At 39.1% G+C, this 26761-nt stretch overlaps 2 protein-coding genes across 2 annotated transcripts in view; one reads left to right on the forward strand and one right to left on the reverse strand.

Moving 5' to 3' along the window:
* Positions 1–1282, reverse strand: part of LOC117335715 (CWF19-like protein 1) — a 29967-nt gene extending 28685 nt beyond the window's left edge. The window contains exon 1 of the mRNA XM_033895890.1: positions 1178–1282. Coding sequence (XP_033751781.1) covers positions 1178–1203 — 26 coding nt within the window. The 5' untranslated portion in view covers positions 1204–1282. The remainder of the gene's footprint in view (positions 1–1177) is intronic.
* Positions 1283–1330: 48 nt separating this feature from the next.
* LOC117335714 (dynein assembly factor 3, axonemal-like) lies at positions 1331–25548 on the forward strand. Its single transcript, XM_033895889.1, has 16 exons — positions 1331–1612; positions 2273–2323; positions 2874–2968; positions 3392–3485; positions 3947–4040; positions 4581–4644; positions 4902–4984; positions 5634–5727; positions 6467–6589; positions 7429–7551; positions 8189–8327; positions 8946–9110; positions 10284–10398; positions 10569–10643; positions 23185–23266; positions 23573–25548. Exons 1-16 carry the CDS (start codon positions 1375–1377, stop codon positions 23639–23641), a joined length of 1704 nt encoding a protein of 567 aa, XP_033751780.1. The 5' UTR covers positions 1331–1374; the 3' UTR covers positions 23642–25548.
* Positions 25549–26761: the final 1213 nt, after the last annotated feature.

The raw sequence follows: 26761 nt of genomic DNA on the forward strand, positions 1-26761 counted from the left end.
CTAATCAACCACAGGGACATGTCTTGTCTTATATTAAAAAAATAGCTAGAAATACCTATATAAATTAACATATAGCTATTTCTGGCTACAAAATGTATTTATTTTTAAATAGAAGACTAGACATGCCCCTGTGAATCAAGTTTACATGTTCACCATTGGTGTTGAAGTGATGCAATTTTATGTTTATCATTACATGATCATTACATGGTGATTTTTCTCAAAGACTGAGAAAGTACATCTGTACAGATATGTATAAAAACTGGATTTCTGGGAAGATTTAAAAAAAAAATCAAAATTGGTTCAAAACACATCAATTTCTAATTCCACATACAGGACGCATAAATTGTACACTATTCAATAATGGTTGGGCTATACTTTCTGAAGTAAAAGCAGCAGCAATTCATTTGGACATTCACATAAAAGTATATGGTTGAAAGGAAGCAATGGAAATAATTGGCATGTATTCAATGTCATGCTTTGATCCTTCAACTACATGGGGCCATATACATGTACCTACAGTTGAACTGATGTTTAGAAAACTCTCATTTTTTGTATATACAGAGATAAATGTCTGGTATATAAACACATTGTATGCAATAAATCATTCATATGTCTCTGGTAATGATCACACATGTCTCTGGTAATGATCACACATACTGTACTATGCAAAACCAAGGGCGACAGCAATTCCAAATGGTCAACCCCAAACAGAAAATAAAAAAAGATGTTGGGTTTTGAAAGTCAGCACAAAGCAATGGAGATAACCAATTCACAAACATTCCTGCAAATTCATAAAATCCTTTGCATGTTGATATTGACCATAGATCTACATACTACAAAGCATTTCACAAGTTTCTGAGAAATAGCATCTTCAGAAAAGTCATTCTGGTTTCCGGTTATTATTACTTTCTCGTTATTAAACGGCGAAACGTTTATCACTATATTTTTTATGTTATACATTGGCATAATAGCTAGCTGCGCTCTTCTAAGGCTTTGCCTTCATTCATATTACAAGGCTATAGATCTACAATACATTATACAGTACTGAATTTTACAGTACTGAATTTGGTAAATTCTAAAATGAATCGTTGTACTTCAGTTACACAGTTCAAATATCACTGATTCGTGTGTACTACCTATTAAGTTTTTCTGAGAAATACACCAAAAGTCTACTTACATTTTCAATGCTGCCGTACTAGCCATGTTCTACCACATCTTCCTCTTGTGAATGTTACCGCGCACTGTTTAAATGGGCGCAGACATATTGCAGTTCCGCAGTAAATATAAGAGGAAAAACAATTGTTTTAAAGTTATTTTCGAATGATTACTTTGTTTTATTCACTAGATTCTTAATAAGTGAACAATGATTATATAATGATTTTGTTGATGTCCCTTTCATCGGCTCCTGTGAAATATTATTCAGTGCGGGGTTGCTTTGTTTACAAATGGTGGACGGCGTTACTCCGTCAGAGTTTCACGTGTGCTTACAAGCAAAAACTTGTTTTCATTCTTGACTTCAAAAGTCTGGAAGAAACCGATTTAAAGATGACGGACGGCTTTGGTACTATAACTTGGTGGGGATTTAGCCCAGCACTTGATCTCCAGGACACCGGTAAGCTACCACTGACACTATTTTATTCTGTTTGAGACTGAGAGATGGAAGCATTGTTACAAAATACATGTACCTACAGTAGATAAACTAAAGATATCCTTGCATATAATCGGTGCTTCTATGTGATGAGCATATCATCTTTATCTTTTAAATTACGGAAAGGACCTGTATAGGCTTAGCCTATTGTCCAATCCATTTTTATATCTAAATTCTATCTCTATTATGAAATACTGTATGTAAATTAATTCAAATGCTTGATTGAATAAAATATTTTGAAATGAAAATCTTTTAAATTATCAATATATCACAATTGTTAGATTTCCCTGCCGTCTTTTCTTCTCTCTGACCCACAATTAAGGTAATATGTCATAACAATGTACAACATGTAACTTCTCAAAAAGTACTACAGTTTTATAAGAGAGTCGAGTGCTATATAATGATATCTATATGGTTTGAGGGAATATGGCATCAGATCTGAGTATTAATGGTCCAATGTAATGATGAGCCTGCATATATGTACCTAATGTACAAGGATTCATGATACTGGTGTAATCTTTATCTGAGATATAGAATTAATATCTGTCAAGAAGAGGAAGTTGTTTTTTGTTTTTGTTTTTTTTATTTGATATCAAAACTTTTGTTTTGTTTTTACCTTTACAGACTTAATATCAGCTCTGAAGGAGCTCAGACTGGATAGTGATGATGGACCAGGTAATTTGATCATTTTTTCCATAAATAATAGCATATAGTCTTAATATGCCTATCAGATTTGAGGGAGTATTATGGTATGGTGTCCATCTGTCCACAGGTCTCCTCCAACATTTATTGAACCATCTTTTGGAATATTGGTATGCATTATAACCATGATATGTACATAGTTGTGTTTCCCTGAAGATATTTTTGGATTTGATTATTTTTGCAAAAGTAATTGCTACCTGTTTATTTCTGATGATTTTTGTCTAGAGATGAGATCTCCTCCTGCCTTTTTTTATCAATTTCTTTGAAACTTTGTAGACTTTATAGCCACAATATATGTTTGTGTTTCCCTCAACTGCATTTTGATTCACCTATTTTTGCAGAAGTTATTAGCATTTGTTTATTTTGGTATTTGACTTTGTCCATTTTTTTTTTATTATTATTTTTTTTTTTAAATTGGGAAGCCTCATTATCATATCAAGTTGTGTTTTTGAAGACTACTTTAATAAGTGATTCCTGATTACTGGTGTTCTTGTTTTACTTGTATCTGTATCTGTTTTTGAAGAAGAGTTGCGGATCCTCCTGGTGGGGGCCGGAGATATGAGACATCTACTCACTACCATTGCTAGGTCTTACCGCCACAGGAAGAGGAAACTCCATGTAAGTAACAGGTGTCAAGAAAAAGGGGTTTCCAAGAATTGAAAAAAAAAATAACAAGAAAAGGTATCATATCGTATCCTAAAGTACCATAACACATTTGTATTGTCATTGTTTTAATCAGTTTTCTACTGCCAATTCAGCAAAAACTATAAAGGTGTGAAATATTTTAAAGTTTAACCTTTTAAAACCATTTTGACATGTTTGTTTTGTTCATTTTTGTTTGCCATGTAAATCAATAAACTCATCATTTTCTGAAAAAAAAAAAATTAAAACTCAACTAATCATAAACAATATTTGTTGTGATGTTAGACGAAAATATGCATTCGTCTGTAATTATCAGATACAGAAAAGTACGTAGATCACATTTTTTACTAATATTTAAAAAAAAAAAAAAAAAAAAAACTATGTCTATCTTCTTTTTAGTTTTATATCATTGAAAATAACCTGGAATTGTATGCCAGAGACATGCTGTTTATGACAATTGCATTGGAAACACAAAAAAGAATGGGCTTACAAGGTAAGTGATATGGTTGCTGCCAGACAGTTGTTTAAGCCATTATCAAATGCTTTAATGTCCAGTATGACAGCCTTGCAGCCAATGCCAAAAATCCTTATGCTGCCTTTTATTCTAATACCTGTTCTAGGCTATTTCTTATTTTAAAATTGCATTTAATCACATTAGGTCATCTGATCTAAAAGCATTTACTTGATGATGAACAGTACAGACTACACCGTCACCTGTCCATCCACAATTTTTAAGTTAATGACTACACTTGCCAGTATATTGTGTTTTGTTGACTGTGATAAAATATGATGTTATGAGAAGATGTCAAAAATGAAAAAAAGTAAGAAATGTAGTTTACTCTGTTTTCTTCGTTTTTAAGTATTTAAATTTACTTTTTACTTAAATTTGTTATTGACATTTCTTTATTTGATACATAGTATTTAGTCAAATTGGATTTAATGTTTTCATTTCAGAGAAGACTGAATTGTTTCTTGAACTTTTTGGGAATATTCTTGTGAGAAAACAAACCTCTGAATATTTGGAGAAGATGTCAACAGAGTTTATTAAGTAAGTACAGCCTATGGAATTTCTGTTCCAACAGTAGAAAAGATATGTTCGTTTATCACTATGTTATTTTTAAACTACAATTGGCATGAAATACAATGACTTAACCTTTAAAATGCCATCTTACAATCCAGGCTTATCTAACTAACATGTTTTAATGTAATTAATGGGATATGAAACCTTTATAAAATGCTACCTTCCGAGAAAAAGATTTCCTATCGAATGTCAGGACTACGTTTGAGTACAGTTCGTAAGAGCTGTCCCCTGTGACTGCTGATACATATGCTAATGTAGTCAGGAGCCATGTTGGTCTGTGACAGCAGGAAAACAACGGAGCAACTTGATGAAATATAAAAATAAAAATGAAAATAATGTTTTGTATTATATCTATTTTCATGGTAAGGTACTGTTTTTATTCTTTCATAATCTAATATTGCTAATTATCCAATGTATAAACATTTTGTGAGGTAGAAATGTCTGGTCAACAATTGTGTCTACCTCTGCTCTGATACTTTCCATGAGATATTTTTGTTTCCATTCCAGAATGGTTACTGATTTTGATTACTTGGAAAAAAAACTTCCCATCTTTGATTTGTCACAGCTCAAGGTGAGGTTATATAGTTACAGAATTTTACTTGCAGCTATTGAGTATTTCTTTTTATTTTACAAGGCTTATTTGTTGGTCAAGAACATTTAAGATCATACATTATTGTTAAAAAGGTATTTGGATGTAATTTTTTTATTATCATTAGGCATGCAAGATCAAATGTTATTTCTGTTCTATTTGAATTAATATTATTAAAATGGTAAAATTGATAAGTTAATCAATATGTATAAAATTATAGAACTTAATATCTGTTTCAGTACAAAGAGCGGGATTTCCTGGAGAGTATCTTCAAATTTTGGAGACATCCAGATACTAAATTCTTTGATGCTGAGAAAGTCTGGTAAGATACATTGGCTATCAAATAGCTCTTTGGTTTACATTTAATCAAAAACAAATTTAAGTTTATTCAAGCAATATTAAATTTATAATTAATTGAATCAATTTAACAAAGAAGTATTCAATTGATAACAAATTGAATTAATTTAAGCACTATTCAATTAATAAGAAATAAAAATGTTACTTCGGAATTTTTTTTTCACGGTTACTAATTTTTGTTATTTTCAAGACAATATTTGCAAAAATATAAACTGGCCAATTTTGATAAAGTAAGAGTAACTTCCCCTGAATATAATCACTTCTTATAATCAGACCAGTGGGAAACTTAATATTCTAGATCTCGGGGATTGTCATGGTCTGATTTAATACCATGTGTGTTATCAACATCAATGACATGACTTTATTTGGTAAAATAAGATTGAGGGAAAAAACTCTGCTTAATATACAACAATAAAATGATAAAGATGAATTATAAAAATAAACATTTATTTTCAGTCCTTATTGTGAAAGTAAATTTTGCATATACATTCTACCAGTAATAAAGTCCATCTAAATTCTATTGCCTTTTTTAATCCAAATTTGATATTTAACTAAATAGATCATCCAAATAAAAACAGACTGCTTCATACATTTTTACTTATGATTTATTATAGGGACCTGAGACTTCGTCAGTTAATGGGAAACAGATACGACAACAGACTCAACATATTTGACTGGGATCTCAATATGAAGCTTGTTTATAGAGATGTAAGTAACATTGTGCAACAGACAATGTGTGAGATTGTAATTACACAAAAGTTTACGTTTTCTTCCACATCCTCCCATTGAATGTATACATGACCTTAATTGTCAATTTATACTGAGCTGTTGTAAGATCTTCTACATTTTCAGTAATAGATATTGTTATGTACGATCTGCTACATTTACAGTAATAAAATTGTTATGTACATGTAAGACCTACATTTACAGTAAAATAAATATTGTTACGTAAATACCTGTAACAATTGATTTTAGAGAGGATGTTATATACATGTACTCCTTGGTCTTTATAAAAGATGTCATTAAAATTGATGAAAAATGATTTTCTGTATAGTGCTGAATAACAAGTGTCAATAATTAAGCTATTAATAAAATAGAGGATATTGATTGGTTCCTGTTGTAAATGTGAACTTTATTTACTTTACAACAATTCTGAAACAAGTTACATCAACTTATATTATAATCACACTGGTTGCCCCGAATGGTTCCTGTTGAAAAAGTCTGACAGAATATTGTGATATGAATGAAATGTATCAGTATACAGGATAGAAGCGGTGAATCTATAGGGACTGAAAGGGGTTTGTTTGGTCAAACGTTATTCTGTCAGAATTCTCATTAAATATGATCAAAAGGAAAGTTATATACATCTCTTGTTGTAGAAGGATATTTGTCACTGTCCTTATATTATGATAGAATAACAATAGAGATCTATTTATGTTATCAACAGGCCGACATCATCAACTCCCATGAGTACAGGAAGTGGAGAAGTCAGGGAATCGCGTTTGAAGTACGAGAGGGGAGCTATGACATCCCGAACAGAACACTGGCTTCTGGAATGGTATTCAAACATGTAGGTACAGTGTATCAGTATCTATAGGATGGATTTGAGCTGAATTTGATGGGTATATACATGTATGTACAGGTTGTGATGAGCTGAATTTGATGGGTGTATACATGTATGTACAGGTTGTGATGAGCTGAATTTGATGGGTATATACATGTATGTACAGGTTGTGATGAGCTGAATTTGATGGGTATATACATGTATGTACAGGTTGTGATGAGCTGAATTTGATGGGTGTATACATGTATGTACAGGTTGTGATGAGCTGAATTTGATGGGTATATACATGTATGTACAGGTTGTGATGAGCTGAATTTGATGGGTGTATACATGTATGTACAGGTTGTGATGAGCTGAATTTGATGGGTGTATACATATATGTACAGGTTATGATGGGCTGATTTTGATTGGTATATACATGTATGTACAGGTTATGATGGGTGTATACATGTATGTACAGGTTATGATGGGTGTATACATGTATGTACAGGTTGTGATGAGCTGATTTTGATTGGTATAAACATGTATGTACAGGTTATGATGAGCTGGATTGGATGGGTGTATACATGTATCAGGTTATGATAAAAGTAATCACTTTGGATGAGTGTGATTAAAATCTAAAATAAATGTTAATTATCTGAAAATTAAACATAAATGCCTCATTTAGTTGGTGTTCATAAACAACATGACAACTAAAAACATTCCAATACATGAAAAGTACTTACAAATGTACATATTTACCATTATAAATGTCTATATGTCAAATACATGGAGCAATAAAACACTCTAAACATATCTGATTGTAAGACAGGATTATAGATTGATTTTTTGACATGTCTCCACAGGATGGAGAACGGCACCACAGACGGGGATACTGGGGAGACCTCCTCGTCAGTCCCTATGTCGCCCTTGGTATCGAGTGTGAGGACAAATCTGCCTTCAAGAAATCCAACAACATCTACCAGCATGTGAGAGTTTTGTAACATTCTTATTAAGTTAAAATACAATGTGTTGTTGATTGGAACAGGGTAAGCTGTGAGGAAAGAAAATTGCAAATGAGTTATCTTGTGATTGATTGGTACACATGCAGTGCCTAATAGCTTTTAATAACACGCCATTTTTTTTCCAGTTTACACAGCCAATTACATTACACTAATAGCATCAAACAAATCTAAACATAGTAAAAAACATTTACCAAGAATGTGAATCTCCTATTTTTTTTCATAAAAACAGCTCTAGGGAAAATGTCAACATATATTTGTTGTGTCAAAGCATTTGGAAATGTAAAAAAACTAAAATCTTCAAACATAAGTAAAAAATTAGATTTTAAAATCTATAAAATCAGATGATTTTTTAATGTTTGACAATTGTGAATGCTTATATATATCCTTAATAAATTAAACTTATAATTGGCTTTAATGAAGTATTTTCCTCAAGATAATTGAATTTAATCATATGAATCTATTTTACTATAGTGGATGATTTGGGATTAAAAATACATAAACAATTCATTCATTTTTATATGTTTTTCTCAATATCATGGGAAGGACATTAGTAGTACATATCTATAAACACTTGATTACCCGATTTTGTAATGGTTTGTAGACATCCCAACACATTGCTGAGTACAACGTACTGTCAATGTTTCACGAGATCACAACACAAACAAAGTATGAGAAACCACAACCAAAGGAGGACAAGCCTGACAACAAAGATTCTAAAACAGCTGGGCCAACCATTACAGGTGAGTCCACATGGAGGGGTAGATTCTAAAACAGCTGGGCCGACCATTACAGGTGAGTCCACATGGAGGGGTAAATTCTAAAATAGCTGGGCCAACCATTACAGGTGAGTCCACATGGAGGGGTAAATTCTAAAATAGCTGGGTCAACCATTACAGGTGAGTCCACATGGAGGGGTAAATTCTAAAACAGCTGGGCTGACCATTACAGGTGAGTCCACATGGAGGGGTAAATTCTAATACAGCTGGGCCGACCATTACAGGTGAGTCCACATGGAGGGATAAATTCTAAAACAGCTCGGTCAACCATTACAGGTGAGTCCACATGGAGGGGTAAATTCTAAAATAGCTGGGCTGACCATTACAGGTGAGTCCACATGGAGGGATACATTCTGAAATAGCTGGGCTGACCATTACAGGTGAGTCAACATGGAGGGATAAATTCTAAAATAGCTGGGCTGCGACCATTACATGCATTGTTTCATAGTACATTAAGCTTTATACAGATGTAATATCAGTGGGTTTTAGAAATAGCCAACACTCATCTGAAATGAAAACAAAATTATATATGAAACTAGTGAATACAAGGAATTACCATAATACTTATGATGTCACTGCCAGAGGTCACAGAGGAAACAGAGGAGGATCTGAAAAAGGAAGAAGAGACAACGAAGACAGCAGAAGAAACTTTGAAAAAGCTAGAGGAGGAAGCTGATGCTGATGCTGAGGAACAGGCAAGGAAACAGCAAGGCGTCCCACAGGTGTCGACACTGGACCAGGAATACGGTAATATAACTGTGGTATTCAATGTAGTGGTACTTACTTTGGTTGTAATAAGAGTGACATGTATGATTTGCTCAGATATCTTTTACTTGTTTAATTTTAAGGAATCCAGGTGAATATTTTTATTAATGAAGCGACAAATGTAATGGATTATGTGATGAGCTCACCTGATCTGGAGGACTGAGGTGAAACTTATGTCATTTACATTGTCGTCCATTGTCCATCTGTCGTCTGTAACCCTTAATCCTTAACTCAACAATTTTTTTCAAAAGATATCTTCTTAACCACCAGTTATAATTTGACAAGAAGAATTGCTTGGTGGTATGGATTTTAAACTGTAGAAATGGTGGGGCTGATCTCCCAGGGGTCTGAGGGGTGGGGTCAAAAGGGAGCAATTCAGCTATATTTCTATAAACAACTCATTTAGACCCACTGTACTGGATATCACTCACATTATACTGAAAGTCTGAACTTTTTTAGCACCAAAATCCACTTTATAGTTTTTGGGATAAGATTTTTGGAAAGCTTGTAAATCCAAAAGTATACACCTCTCGCCCTTCTAATTTGGTTTATACATTCATTAGAGGTCTAGGAGTGATGTTATATGAAAATCATGCAGAAAAAAATGTAATTTTTTTCGCATTTTACCATTTTGTGGACATAACTTTTTTGGCACCAAAACTCACTTTAAAGTACTTTTTTGGCACGAAAACTCACTTTAAAGTTTTGGGGTTAAGTCCAAAAGTATATGCACCTCACCCTTCTAATTTGGTTTGTATATTCATTAGAGGTCCAGGAGTGATGTTATGGCAAAATCATGCAGAAAAAAAATTGTGATTTTTTTTGGCATTTTACCATTTAGTGGACTTAATTTTTTTGGAACCAAAACCCACTTACTTTTTTTGGAACCAAAACCCACTTTAAAGATTTTGGGGTAAGTTTTGGAAATCTTGTTACATCCATTAGAGGTCTAGGAGCGATATTATGTGACATACAATTTCAAAATGACATGCTTATACATACATCAAAAATGAATGCATATATATAGTGTGATTGCTGCTGCCGGTGAGCTTTTGCAATCATTGATTGCACTTGTTACTTACTTATCTCACCTGGCTCACAGTGGCTGTTGTGTTGAGGACCCCACACCTACATTTGTTTACATATATACTTCAGAATCCCTGACCGTGGATGGTGTAAAGGTAACCTTCCTCCCAATCAGCAGTCTAACCGATCTCACGAAGAAGAGCAAGTACAAGAATCTATTTCATGTCATCTACTTTGCAAACAGGTAGGTTTAATGTAAGATAAATTTACATTCTCTGCAAAGAGTTAACTTCAAATTCAGTCACCTGTAACCTTTTGAAGTTTTTTTTCACTTTAAAAACAACTGAATTCCTGTAATGATTAAGACATTTATAGTGTTGATCAAAGAAAACAAACTTTCATGTTTTGTTGCAGTTTGGTGCACCTTTTAAAGGAGAACATCTCACCTATATTTGCTGACCAAGCCACATTGATTCTGGAATCGGCAAAGTAAGACTTTACTGTTCATGTTATCGTTAACTTGGTCATCAATACAAAAATTGATATAGTTATCCAAACATTGTCTTTTGTTCTACATTTGATAATATACAGATTGTTAACCTGGTAATTATTATTATTTTATTTTTTTTTTTTATAATAACATACAATCATGTATAGAGACCAACCAACCAATTGTTTTCCCATAGACTTTAGTGTTAACGTTTTGGAGTATTTAATTCAAAATCTTGAATTCAATATGACAATTATGGTTTATAACAAAAGTTTAGGGTCTGATATAATACCTAATCAAAAAAAAAAGTTGGGTCCTTCAGCTCAAATTTTCTCCAGGGTAGCCATTTTGAAAATGGGTGAATTTCGCATTAAAAATTCTCAAAAATCTGAAATGTTTACCTTTTAATTATTATTACCTGAACTTTTGGGAAAAAAATCAATCGGACTTACGAAATTAATATCAGCATTTCTTATTGATAGTTACCTATCAGGCTACATATCTATTTTCTCGCTTCATAACATACTGGCCAATCAGTGGCTGCCAGACATTTTATCCTTGGCTCAACTTTCTATACACAGGGGCTGTTTCAAAAATCTATTTTTTCAATTGGTTGGTTGTTCCCTAATAGTAAAAGTATCTCTAGTATTAAGTTTTAATAGTGGATATGGTTTTTTATATGGTCAATAGGCAGATCATGTACATAACCGTCTTATTTAATGATGCTAATTATCATCTCCATTATTCCAACATATGGTATGAAGGATTATGAACATGTTTGATATAGATATAATTATACTGAGTGCGTATGATATATTATATCAGGGACATTTAATATAGAGAATAATACATACCTCTTTCGGTTTCCATATCGGACCCAATATTGGCCTTGAACCCCCCCAATATTGGGGTGTTAAGGCCAATATTTGGTCTGATATGGAAAGAGATTTCAGGGCCAATATTGGATCTGATATACAAAATCGTATGTTTTATTCAATTTATTGTAAACTTAGTGATAAATATATTTACATTACTGGTTGAAACCCATTTCAATCTACCAAACTATGACAGCAAGTGTTTCTGGTGTCAAATTATCGACGTTGTAAAATCTGACCCAGATTCCCCCTCTTCCTCTGAAATTAGAAGAGATAGGGAATACCACTGGGTACACCAACTACACACACTGGATCCTGTTGGGATCAATGTCCTCGGGTAATACTGAGATACACCAACTACACACACTGGATCCTGTTGGGATCATTGTCCTCGGGTAATACTGAGATACACCAACTACACACACTGGATCCTGTCGGGATCAATGTCCTCGGGTAATACTGAGACACACCAACTACACACACTGGATACTGTTGGGATCAATGTCCTCGGGTAATACTGAGATACACCAACTACACACACTGGATCCTGTCGGGATCAATGTCCTCGGGTAATACTGAGATACACCAACTACACACACTGGATCCTGTCGTGATCATTGTCCTCGGGTAATACTGAGATACACCAACTACACACACTGGATCCTGTTGGGATCAATGTCCTCAGGTAATACTGAGATACACCAACTACACACACTGGATCCTGTCGGGATCAATGTCCTCGGGTAATACTGAGATACACCAACTACACACACTGGATCGTGTCGGGATCAATGTCCTCGGGTAATACTGAGATACACCAACTACACACACTGGATCCTGTCGGAATCAATGTCTTTGGGTGATACTGAGATACACCAACTACACACACTGGACCCTGTCAGGATCATTGTCCTCGGGTAATACTGAGATACACCAACTACACACACTGGATCCTGTCGGGATCAATGTCTTTGGGTGATACTGAGATACACCAACTACACACACTGGATCCTGTTGGGATCAATGTCTTTGGGTAATACTGAGATACACCAACTACACACACTGGATCCTGTTGGGATCATTGTCCTCGGGTAATACTGAGATACACCAACTACACACACTGGATCCTGTCGGGATCAATGTCTTTGGGTAATACTGAGATACGCCAACTACACACACTGGATCCTGTCGGGATCATTGTCCTCGGGTAATACTGAGATACACCAACTACACACACTGGATCCTGTCAGGATCATTGTCCTCGGGTAATACTGAGATACGCCAACTACACACACTGGATCCTGTCGGGATCAATGTCCTCGGGTAATACTGAGATACGCCAACTACAAACACTGGATCCTGTCGGGATCAATGTCTTTGGGTAATACTGAGATACACCAACTACACACACTGGATCCTGTTGGGATCATTGTCCTCGGGTAATACTGAGATACACTAACTACATACACTGGATCCTGTCGGGATCAATGTCCTCGGGTAATACTGAGATACACCAACTACACACACTGGATCCTGTCGGGATCAATGTCTTCAGGTAATACTGAGATACACCAACTACACACACTGGATCCTGTCGGGATCAATGACCTCGGGTAATACTGAGATACACCAACTACACACACTGGATCCTGTCGGGATCAATGTCCTCGGGCAATACTGAGATACACCAACTACACACACTGGACCCGGCCGGGATCAATGTGTTTGGGTAATACTGAGATACACCAACTACACACACTGGATCCTGTCGGGATCAAAGTCTTAAGGTAATACTGAGATACACCAACTACACACACTGGATCCTGTCGGGATCAATGTCCTCGGGCAATACTGAGATACACCAACTACACACACTGGACCCGGCCGGGATCAATGTGTTTGGGTAATACTGAGATACACCAACTACACACACTGGATCCTGTCGGGATCAAAGTCTTAAGGTAATACTGAGATACACCAACTACACACACTGGATCATGTCGGGATCAATGTCTTCGGGTAATACTGAGATACACCAACTACACACACTGGATCGTGTCGGGATCAATGTCTTCGGGTAATACTGAGATACACCAACTACACACACTGGATCATGTCGGGATCAATGTCTTCGGGTAATACTGAGATACACCAACTACACACACTGGATCATGTCGGGATCAATGTCTTCGGGTAATACTGAGATACACCAACTACACACACTGGATCGTGTCGGGATCAATGTCTTTGGGTAATACTGAGATACACCAACTACACACACTGGACCCTGTCGGGATCAATGTCCTCAGGTAATACTTAGATACACCAACTACACACACTGGACCCTGTCGGGATCATTGTCCTTGGGTAGTACTGAGATACACCAACTACACACACTGGATCCTGTCGGGATCAATGTCTTTGGGTAATACTGAGATACACCAACTACACACACTGGACCCTGTCGGGATCAATGTCCTCGGGTAATACTGAGATACACCAACTACACACACTGGACCCTGTCGGGATCAATGTCCTCGGGTAATACTGGGATACACCAACTACACACACTGGATCCTGTCGGGATCAATGTCTTCAGGTAATACTGAGATACACCAAGTACACACACTGGACCCTGTCGGGATCAATGTCCTCGGGTAATACTGGGATACACCAACTACACACACTGGACCCTGTCGGGATCAATGTCCTCGGGTAATACTGAGATACACCAACTACACACACTGGACCCTGTCGGGATCATTGTCCTTGGGTAGTACTGAGATACACCAACTACACACACTGGATCCTGTCGGGATCAATGTCTTTGGGTAATACTGAGATACACCAACTACACACACTGGACCCTGTCGGGATCAATGTCCTCGGGTAATACTGAGATACACCAACTACACACACTGGACCCTGTCGGGATCAATGTCCTCGGGTAATACTGAGATACACCAACTACACACACTGGGTAATACTGAGATACACCAACTACACACACTGGATCCTGTTGGGATCAATGTCTTCAGGTAATAATGAGATACACCAACGACACACACTGGATCGTGTCGGGATCAATGTCCTCGGGTAATACTGAGATACGCCAACTACACACACTGGATCCTGTCGGGATCATTGTCCTCGGGTATACTGTCAGGATCAATGCCTTCTGGTAATACTGAGATACACCAACTACACACACTGGATCCTGTCGGGATCATTGTCCTCGGGTAATACTGAGATACGCCAACTACACACACTGGATCCTGTCGGGATCAATGTCTTTGGGTAATACTGAGATACACCAACTACACACACTGGATCCTGTTGGGATCATTGTCCTCGGGTAATACTGAGATACACTAACTACATACACTGGATCCTGTCGGGATCAATGTCCTCGGGTAATACTGAGATACACCAACTACACACACTGGATCCTGTCGGGATCAATGTCTTCAGGTAATACTGAGATACACCAACTACACACACTGGATCCTGTCGGGATCAATGACCTCGGGTAATACTGAGATACACCAACTACACACACTGGATCCTGTCGGGATCAATGTCCTCGGGCAATACTGAGATACACCAACTACACACACTGGACCCGGCCGGGATCAATGTGTTTGGGTAATACTGAGATACACCAACTACACACACTGGATCCTGTCGGGATCAAAGTCTTAAGGTAATACTGAGATACACCAACTACACACACTGGATCATGTCGGGATCAATGTCTTCGGGTAATACTGAGATACACCAACTACACACACTGGATCGTGTCGGGATCAATGTCTTCGGGTAATACTGAGATACACCAACTACACACACTGGATCATGTCGGGATCAATGTCTTCGGGTAATACTGAGATACACCAACTACACACACTGGATCATGTCGGGATCAATGTCTTCGGGTAATACTGAGATACACCAACTACACACACTGGATCGTGTCGGGATCAATGTCTTTGGGTAATACTGAGATACACCAACTACACACACTGGACCCTGTCGGGATCAATGTCCTCGGGTAATACTGAGATACACCAACTACACACACTGGACCCTGTCGGGATCAATGTCCTCGGGTAATACTGAGATACACCAACTACACACACTGGGTAATACTGAGATACACCAACTACACACACTGGATCCTGTTGGGATCAATGTCTTCAGGTAATAATGAGATACACCAACTACACACACTGGATCGTGTCGGGATCAATGTCTTCTGGTAATAATGAGATACACCAACAACAGACACTGGACCCTGTCGGGATCATTGTCCTCGGGTAATACTGAGATACACCAACTACACACACTGGATCCTGTCGGGATCAATGTCTTCAGGTAATACTGAGATACACCAAGTACACACACTGGACCCTGTCGGGATCAATGTCCTCGGGTAATACTGAGATACACCAACTACACACACTGGACCCTGTCGGGATCATTGTCCTTGGGTAGTACTGAGATACACCAACTACACACACTAGATCCTGTCGGGATCAATGTCTTTGGGTAATACTGAGATACACCAACTACACACACTGGACCCTGTCGGGATCAATGTCCTCGGGTAATACTGAGATACACCAACTACACACACTGGACCCTGTCGGGATCAATGTCCTCGGGTAATACTGAGATACACCAACTACACACACTGGGTAATACTGAGATACACCAACTACACACACTGGATCCTGTTGGGATCAATGTCTTCAGGTAATAATGAGATACACCAACGACACACACTGGATCGTGTCGGGATCAATGTCCTCGGGTAATACTGAGATACGCCAACTACACACACTGGATCCTGTCGGGATCAATGTCTTCAGGTAATACTGAGATACACCAAGTACACACACTGGACCCTGTTGGGATCAATGTCCTCGGGTAATACTGAGATACACCAACTACACACACTGGACCCTGTCGGGATCATTGTCCTTGGGTAGTACTGAGATACACCAACTACACACACTAGATCCTGTCGGGATCAATGTCTTTGGGTAATACTGAGATACACCAACTACACACACTGGACCCTGTCGGGATCAATGTCCTCGGGTAATACTGAGATACACCAACTACACACACTGGACCCTGTCGGGATCAATGTCCTCGGGTAATACTGAGATACACCAACTACACACACTGGGTAATACTGAGATACACCAACTACACACACTGGATCCTGTTGGGATCAATGTCTTCAGGTAATAATGAGATACACCAACGACACACACTGGATCGTGTCGGGATCAATGTCCTCGGGTAATACTGAGATACGCCAACTACACACACTGGATCCTGTCGGGATCATTGTCCTCGGGTATACTGTCAGGATCAATGCCTTCTGGTAATACTGAGATACACCAACTACACACACTGGATCCTGTCGGGATCATTGTCCTCGGGTAATACTGAGATACGCCAACTACACACACTGGATCCTGTCGGGATCATTGTCCTCGGGTAATACTGAGATACACCAACTACACACACTGGATCCTGTCAGGATCAATGCCTTCTGGTAATACTGAGATACACCAGCTCCACACACTGGATCCTGTCGGGATCAATGTCTTTGGGTAATACTGAGATACGCCAACTACACACACTGGATCCTGTCAGGATCAATGCCATCAGGTAATACTGAAATACACCAACTACACACACTGGACCCTGTCGGGATCAATGTCCTCGGGTAATACTGAGATACACCAACTACACACACTGGATCCTGTCGGGATCAATGTCCTCGGGTAATACTGAGATACACCAACTACACACACTGGACCCTGTCGGGATCAATGTCCTCGGGTAATACTGAGATACACCAACTACACACACTGGACCCTGTCGGGATCAATGTCTTTGGGTGATACTGAGATACACCAACTACACACACTGGATCCTGTCGGGATCAATGTCCTCGGGTAATACTGAGATACACCAACTACACACACTGGATCCTGTCGGGATCAATATCCTCGGGTAATACTGAGATACACCAACTACACACACTGGATCCTGTCGGGATCAATGTCCTCGGGTAATACTGAGATACATATGTACACCAACTACACACGCTGGATCCTGTCGGGATCATTGTCCTCGTGTAATACTGAGATACACCAACTACACACACTGGATCCTGTCGGGATCATTGTCCTCAGGTAATACTGAGATACACCAACTACACACACTGGATCCTGTCGGGATCAATGTCTTCGTGTAATACTGAGATACACCAACTACACACACTGGATCCTGTCGGGATCAATGTCCTCGGGTAATATTGAGATACACCAACTACACACACTGGATCCTGTCGGGATCAATGTCCTCGGGTAATACTGAGATACACCAACTACACACACTGGACCCTGTCGGGATCAATGTCCTCGGGTAATACTGAGATACACCAACTACACACACTGGACCCTGTCGGGATCAATGTCTTTGGGTGATACTGAGATACACCAACTACACACACTGGATCCTGTCGGGATCAATGTCCTCGGGTAATACTGAGATACACCAACTACACACACTGGATCCTGTCGGGATCAATATCCTCGGGTAATACTGAGATACACCAACTACACACACTGGATCCTGTCGGGATCAATGTCCTCGGGTAATACTGAGATACATATGTACACCAACTACACACACTGGATCCTGTCGGGATCATTGTCCTCGTGTAATACTGAGATACACCAACTACACACACTGGATCCTGTCGGGATCATTGTCCTCAGGTAATACTGAGATACACCAACTACACACACTGGATCCTGTCGGGATCAATGTCTTCGTGTAATACTGAGATACACCAACTACACACACTGGATCCTGTCGGGATCAATGTCCTCGGGTAATATTGAGATACACCAACTACACACACTGGACCCTGTCGGGATCAATGTTCTCGGGTAATTCTGAGATACACCAACGACACACACTGGATCGTGTCGGGATCAATGTCTTCAGGTAATAATGAGATACACCAACTACACACACTGGATCGTGTCGGGATCAATATCCTCGGGTAATACTGAGATACACCAACTACACACACTGGATCGTGTCGGGATCAATGTCTTCAGGTAATAATGAGATACACCAACGACACACACTGGATCGTGTCGGGATCAATGTCTTCAGGTAATAATGAGATACACCAACAACAGACACTGGACCCTGTCGGGATCATTGTCCTCGGGTAATACTGAGATACACCAACTACACACACTGGATCCTGTCGGGATCAATGTCTTCAGGTAATACTGAGATACACCAACTACACACACTGGATCCTGTCGGGATCAATGTCTTCAGGTAATACTGGGATACACCAACTACACACACTGGACCCTGTCGGGATCATTGTCCTCGGGTAATAATGAGATACACCAACGACACACACTGGATCGTGTCAGGATCAATGTCCTCGGGTAATACTGAGATACGCCAACTACACACACTGGATCCTGTCGGGATCATTGTCCTCGGGTAATACTGAGATACACCAACTACACATAATGGATCCTGTCGGGATCATTGTCCTCGGGTAATACTGAGATACGCCAACTACACACACTGGATCCTGTCGGGATCATTGTCCTCGGGTAATACTGAGATACACCAACTACACACACTGGATCCTGTCAGGATCAATGCCTTCTGGTAATACTGAGATACACCAACTACACACACTGGATCCTGACGGGATCAATGTCTTTGGGTAATACTGAGATACACCAACTACACACACTGGATCCTGTCGGGATCAGTGTCCTCGGGTAATACTGAGATACACCAACTACACACACTGGACCCTGTCGGGATCAATGTCTTTGGGTAATACTGAGATACACCAACTACACACACTGGATCCTGTCGGGATCAATGTCCTCGGGTAATACTGAGATACACCAACTACACACACTGGATCCTGTCAGGATCACTGCCTTTAGGTAATACTGAGATACACCAACTACACACACTGGACCCTGTCGGGATCAATGCCTTCAGGTAATACTGAGATACTCAGCACACACTGGATCCTGTCGGGATCAATGTCCTCGGGTAATACTGAGATACACCAACTACACACACTGGACCCTGTCGGGATCAATGCCTTTGGGTAATACTGAGATACACCAACTACACACACTGGATCCTGTCGGGATCAATACCTTTGGGTAATACTGAGATACACCAACTACACACACTGGACCCTGTCGGGATCAATGTCCTCGGGTAATACTGAGATACACCAACTACACACACTGGATCCTGTCGGGATCAATACCTTCGGGTAATACTGAGATACACCAACTACATACACTGGATCGTGTCGGGATCAATGTCCTCGGGTAATACTGAGATACACCAACTACATACACTGGATCCTGTCGGGATCAATGTCCTCGTGTAATACTGAGATACACCAACTACATACCCTGGACCCTGTCGGGATCATTGTCCTCAGGTAATACTGAGATACACCAACTACAGACACTGGATCCTGTCGGGATCATTGTCCTCGGGTAATACTGAGATACACCAACTACACACACTGGATCCTGTCAGGATCAATGTCTTCAGGTAATACTGAGATACACCAACTACACACACTGGATCCTGTCGGGATCAATGTCCTCGGGTAATACTGAGATACACCAACTACACACACTGGACCCTGTCGGGATCAATGTCCTCGGGTAATACTGAGATACACCAACTACACACACTGGACCCTGTCGGGATCAATGTCTTTGGGTGATACTGAGATACACCAACTACACACACTGGATCCTGTCGGGATCAATGTCCTCGGGTAATACTGAGATACACCAACTACACACACTGGATCCTGTCGGGATCATTGTCCTCGGGTAATACTGAGATACACCAACTACACACACTGGATCCTGTCAGGATCAATGCCTTCTGGTAATACATATGTACACCAACTACACACACTGGATCCTGTCGGGATCATTGTCCTCGTGTAATACTGAGATACACCAACTACACACACTGGATCCTGTCGGGATCATTGTCCTCAGGTAATACTGAGATACACCAACTACACACACTGGATCCTGTCGGGATCAATGTCTTCGTGTAATACTGAGATACACCAACTACACACACTGGATCCTGTCGGGATCAATGTCCTCGGGTAATATTGAGATACACCAACTACACACACTGGACCCTGTCGGGATCAATGTTCTCGGGTAATTCTGAGATACACCAACGACACACACTGGATCGTGTCGGGATCAATGTCTTCAGGTAATAATGAGATACACCAACTACACACACTGGATCGTGTCGGGATCAATATCCTCGGGTAATACTGAGATACACCAACTACACACACTGGATCGTGTCGGGATCAATGTCTTCAGGTAATAATGAGATACACCAACGACACACACTGGATCGTGTCGGGATCAATGTCTTCAGGTAATAATGAGATACACCAACAACAGACACTGGACCCTGTCGGGATCATTGTCCTCGGGTAATACTGAGATACACCAACTACACACACTGGATCCTGTCGGGATCAATGTCTTCAGGTAATACTGAGATACACCAACTACACACACTGGATCCTGTCGGGATCAATGTCTTCAGGTAATACTGGGATACACCAACTACACACACTGGACCCTGTCGGGATCATTGTCCTCGGGTAATAATGAGATACACCAACGACACACACTGGATCGTGTCAGGATCAATGTCCTCGGGTAATACTGAGATACGCCAACTACACACACTGGATCCTGTCGGGATCATTGTCCTCGGGTAATACTGAGATACACCAACTACACACACTGGATCCTGTCGGGATCATTGTCCTCGGGTAATACTGAGATACGCCAACTACACACACTGGATCCTGTCGGGATCATTGTCCTCGGGTAATACTGAGATACACCAACTACACACACTGGATCCTGTCAGGATCAATGCCTTCAGGTAATACTGAGATACACCAACTACACACACTGGATCCTGTCGGGATCAATGTCTTTGGGTAATACTGAGATACACCAACTACACACACTGGATCCTGTCGGGATCAGTGTCCTCGGGTAATACTGAGATACACCAACTACACACACTGGACCCTGTCGGGATCAATACCTTTGGGTAATACTGAGATACACCAACTACACACACTGGATCCTGTCGGGATCAATGTCCTCGGGTAATACTGAGATACACCAACTACACACACTGGATCCTGTCAGGATCACTGCCTTTAGGTAATACTGAGATACACCAACTACACACACTGGACCCTGTCGGGATCAATGCCTTCTGGTAATACTGAGATACACCAGCTCCACACACTGGATCCTGTCGGGATCAATGTCCTCGGGTAATACTGAGATACACCAACTACACACACTGGACCCTGTCGGGATCAATGTCTTTGGGTAATACTGAGATACACCAACTACACACACTGGATCCTGTCGGGATCAATGTCTTTGGGTAATACTGAGATACACCAACTACATGTACACACACTGGACCCTGTCGGGATCAATGTCCTCGGGTAATATTGAGATACACCAACTACACACACTGGATCCTGTCGGGATCAATACCTTCGGGTAATACTGAGATACACCAACTACATACACTGGATCGTGTCGGGATCAATGTCCTCGGGTAATACTGAGATACACCAACTACATACACTGGATCCTGTCGGGATCAATGTCCTCGTGTAATACTGAGATACACCAACTACATACCCTGGACCCTGTCGGGATCATTGTCCTCAGGTAATACTGAGATACACCAACTACAGACACTGGATCCTGTCGGGATCATTGTCCTCGGGTAATACTGAGATACACCAACTACACACACTGGATCCTGTCAGGATCAATGTCTTCAGGTAATACTGAGATACACCAACTACACATACTGGACCCTGTCAGGATCAATGTCTTCAGGTAATACTGAGATACACCAACTACACACACTGGATCGTGTCGGGATCATTGTCCTCGGGTAATACTGAGATACACCAACTACACACACTGGATCCTGTTGGGATCAATGTCTTCGGGTAATACTTAGATACACCAACTACACACACTGGATCCTGTCGGGATCAATGTCCTCGGGTAATACTGAGATACACCAACTACACACACTGGATCCTGTCGGGATCAATGTCCTCGGGTAATACTGAGATACACCAACTACACACACTGGATCCTGTCGGGATCAATGTCCTCGGGTAATACTGAGATACACCAACTACACACACTGGATCCTGTCGGGATCAATGTCCTCGGGTAATACTGAGATACTCTGGTATTTTACTTTATCCACATTACAGGACGAGATGAATATCTGTGAATTGTAGCTCAAATGAGAAACAATAACACTACTTAAAAACACAGTGCGACGTGAAAATTCAATTCTTATCTAAATTCAGAATTGAGGAACATGGAGGACATTAAATGAATTTTTTTCTGGATTAAAAAGAAATTAAAATTAATTAATCCTTATTAATATTTCATGTTAGGGAAAGATGTGGATTTAAGATTGAGATTTACTTTGTCATCCATAGGTACATGTTGGAACTGAAACTGGAACAGGTGGCAGAGTTTGGGAAAACAGTTACAACAATGGCCACAGACTTAGGCTGTGAGGTAACTATGTAGCTGATCTTGGTTTGATATATTCAATTCTAGTATGAATGTGGTTCCAGATTTTCTGCTAGTCACCTCTCCTTATCCTTATTACCTGTCATTGATTGAAAAACATCCAGAATTTATATATTATCAGTATATCTTGAATCTCTACATAATGTTTCTATTTCCATATTAACTAAATGCCCACTGTAAAATGTATTTACTGTTGATAGCCAGGAGTGTTGATAAGAAACTGACATTTGAGTGTTGATCTGATGAAGTATTACTTCATATTTCTAAAAGATTATTTCTGTTTATTTTCAGCCTGTGGGTGCTGGAGACTTTGAGAAAGCAAAATTCTTTAAATTTTCCTACAACAAAAAATCCAGTTGAGATTTCTGAGAATGTGTAAATTTCTAAGACTGCCATGCCTTGTACAGAATATAAAGACTTGTGCAATAGTCGTTCATTAACAGACACGAAGGCAAATTTTGATGAGTGTGAACATGCTTGTCAATACACTGATCTGTGGGAGATTCATGAGCTCATCAAGTCGGATTGGACAGGAGAGGAATTTGTATGGAAACAAATCTGTAATCAATGTGACAACAGAAGTTGATTATACTCAGACAGATCATTCCAGTGATGTGACTGTTTTGCAAGCTTCACGTTGATTTTGTGTGATAAAGAAATATACACCTTATGTATGTCACACTGAAAAAACTGTCAATGATCAAGTGAAGGTTTGATGTTGTACTGCTGAAAATATTGATCTGTGATTTTGTATGAACATCTTATATTTATTTTAATACAAAATCAGTCAATAAATGTTTGCTCATCAACAGATAGACTATGATTGTTTAGGATGTGATTCAGTCGGATATTTACGATTTGAAAACATTGATATAAACACATTGTGTTCAGCTTGAACTATTTGTTTATTATTGATTATAATGTTAGTAATCAGTATAATTCATTTACCATTGTTCATGTCGGCTATAGATAGATACTGGTTTACTGGTTACTGCTAAGTTTCATCTCCTTGATAATAGCCATTGTTCTGTCAGTGTTAGTTTGACAGGAAATATTCTATGCTAAAAAGAAAATCTAAAATTATACAAATGGAGAAACTCATATCTATATACTGGTCCTGTGCTATCCTAGGAGATTCAATCTGCGGGTCATATCTATATACTGGACCTGTGATATCCTAGGAGATTCAATCTGCGGGTCATATCTATATACTGGACCTGTGATATCCTAGGAGATTCAATCTGTCTGTCATATCTATATACTGGACCTGTGATATCCTAGGAGATTCAATCTGTCTGTCATATCTATATACTGGACCTGTGATATCCTAGGAGATTCAATCTGTAGGTCATATCTATATACTGGTACCTGTGATATCCTAGTTTTGCAATTACAAACAACAACTAGATTTGATCAAAATCAAAACACAGGATTTCCATCCAGAAAATGATCGTTGACATATTATCGTTCTGACGGTCGCTTTAATATATGTTTTACCTACACTTTCCCTACGTTTTCCCTATGTTTTCTCATTCGCTTTCATTCTCTAACCGGTCATTTGATTTTGAACCTTGACCGTAACCTTGAGCTTTCATGTTCAAGGTCATCGACTTTCATGCCTTTGTTGCTAGCCATCAAGTCTGTATGTGTCAGAGTGTTGGAAGAAAAGCGTTCAAAGTGCAATTCAATGGTAATTTTGAATTTTGGTGGGAAAACGTTTTTCACAAGTGACGTTTCTGCCTTTTTTTTGATGATTTGACACTAAAACGTTCCAAACATCTTCAAAAGAGCATTTCTTCGATATATGATCAAAATTTACCGTTTTTAAGAGAATTTGAGATTTTCGATTTTTATCATTTGACCCCTGTGAAAAGCAATAGACTTCTAGGCTCCTGTACATGCTATCACTGTGCCACATATCAAATATGTATATGTAAAGTTATAGAAGTAAAGGAAATTAAGTGTATTTTTGGGAGAAATTTGAACTTTGGCGGGAAAACGAAAATTTTTCAAAGTGCCATTTCTCTGTCATTTTTCAACGCACGACCATAAAACTGGAACATTTTGTCTCAGTGAATCATGCACGTTGCCATGCAATTGCGATATTAATTCATTTTGAATTCTTAAATTTTGACCTTGATTTGATCTCGTTCTTGGACCTTGACCTTGACATATTTTATGATAACATGTTACAGAGAAAAGTTAGCATCGACTATGAACTACAAGATGCATTAATTGTGCAAGGAAAAAAAAGAATGAACAAAGAATCTGATTCGAAAGAATTTTTGTTAATTATTTTTTTTCAATTATCTGACCTTGAATGAAAAGTCAAGGTCAATGAAAAGTGCCAACTTTTGTAGCCACACTTATATGCTATTGTTGTACCAAAAATCAAGTCTGTAGGTGTTAAGATGACGGAGAACAAGCATTTTAAGTGCCTATATTTGAATTTTGGCGGGAAAGCTTTGAATTTTTCAAAGTGCCATATCTCCTTCATTTTTTATCCAATTATAAAATAAAATTGCACATTCCTTCTCAGTGGATCATGCTCTGTTATGTGGAATGAAAAAAAATTACTCAGGTCGTGACCTTGACATATTCTCTAATAATATGGCATGGAGAAACGCTAGTCCCGACCATGATCTACATGACACACTTGGTGCGCATAGGATCGAACGAACGTTGATGAAGTTATGGTCGTTCTAAAAAAGTTTTTAAAAAATCTAATTTTAGAGTGTAGTCAAGTTAGATAACCTTAGCTATCTGTGTACGCTAGGTGGCGTGTAGCACGCCACCTTATAATCAGTTCTTGCTTAGCGCTACATCCGCCAGCATCGCTCTCCTCGCACTGTGTCATGGGTGAAGAGGAAAAAAATACGCAAGTATTGAATCATTTACAAGAAACACTGGAACATGTCAAAATAACTACGGACAAATTGTGTGAACGAGTGGAAACTCTAGAGAGGGCACAGACACCACCATCGTTTGATTTTAACCAGCCCTCGTCACTCAACTTTCGGGGCGAACCACAACCACGTGGTTTGGGATCTTACCAGGCAGGAGCTGGCACTAACTTTAACACCCATGAGGGTGGAGACTCACCAAATGAATTGCAATTGCATACAGCTGATGATCTGCAAGGTGAGTTTGCTGTCATAAAAGACTCTGTTTTAAAAGTGAAATTACCGACAGAATTACGAGTACCCGACTCATCCAGGGGCATAAAAAGGCAGGATCAGCCATTCGGCAATGTTATACAGAAATGTGGGAAATTCAGTGAAACTACATTGAAACTATTGTTATCTATTGAAAGTGGAACAGAAGCGGGTGCTATACTGTGTCCATGACCTTTGAGCTTCTGATCAACAAAATGTGTGGGTAATGATCGGCTTAAAGTTCTCTATCGTGTACTAAATATGAACGTTTTGTCTGTTGTCGTTTTCGAATGAAAATGTTATCAAGATGACGAAGAAGAAACAT

Source organism: Pecten maximus, chromosome 10 (assembly GCF_902652985.1).
Source record: "Pecten maximus chromosome 10, xPecMax1.1, whole genome shotgun sequence".
NCBI classification, from domain to species: domain Eukaryota; kingdom Metazoa; phylum Mollusca; class Bivalvia; order Pectinida; family Pectinidae; genus Pecten; species Pecten maximus.

Excerpts from the sequence above, each read along its gene's own strand:
- LOC117335714 (XM_033895889.1), top strand. The coding sequence starts at position 1,375 with ATGATTTTGTTGATGTCCCTTTCATCGGCTCCTGTGAAATATTATTCA. Across the intron at positions 4,985-5,633 it reads TTTGATGCTGAGAAAGTCTG|GGACCTGAGACTTCGTCAGT; the intron begins GTAAGATACATT and ends GATTTATTATAG. Across the intron at positions 10,644-23,184 it reads TTGATTCTGGAATCGGCAAA|GTACATGTTGGAACTGAAAC; the intron begins GTAAGACTTTAC and ends TGTCATCCATAG.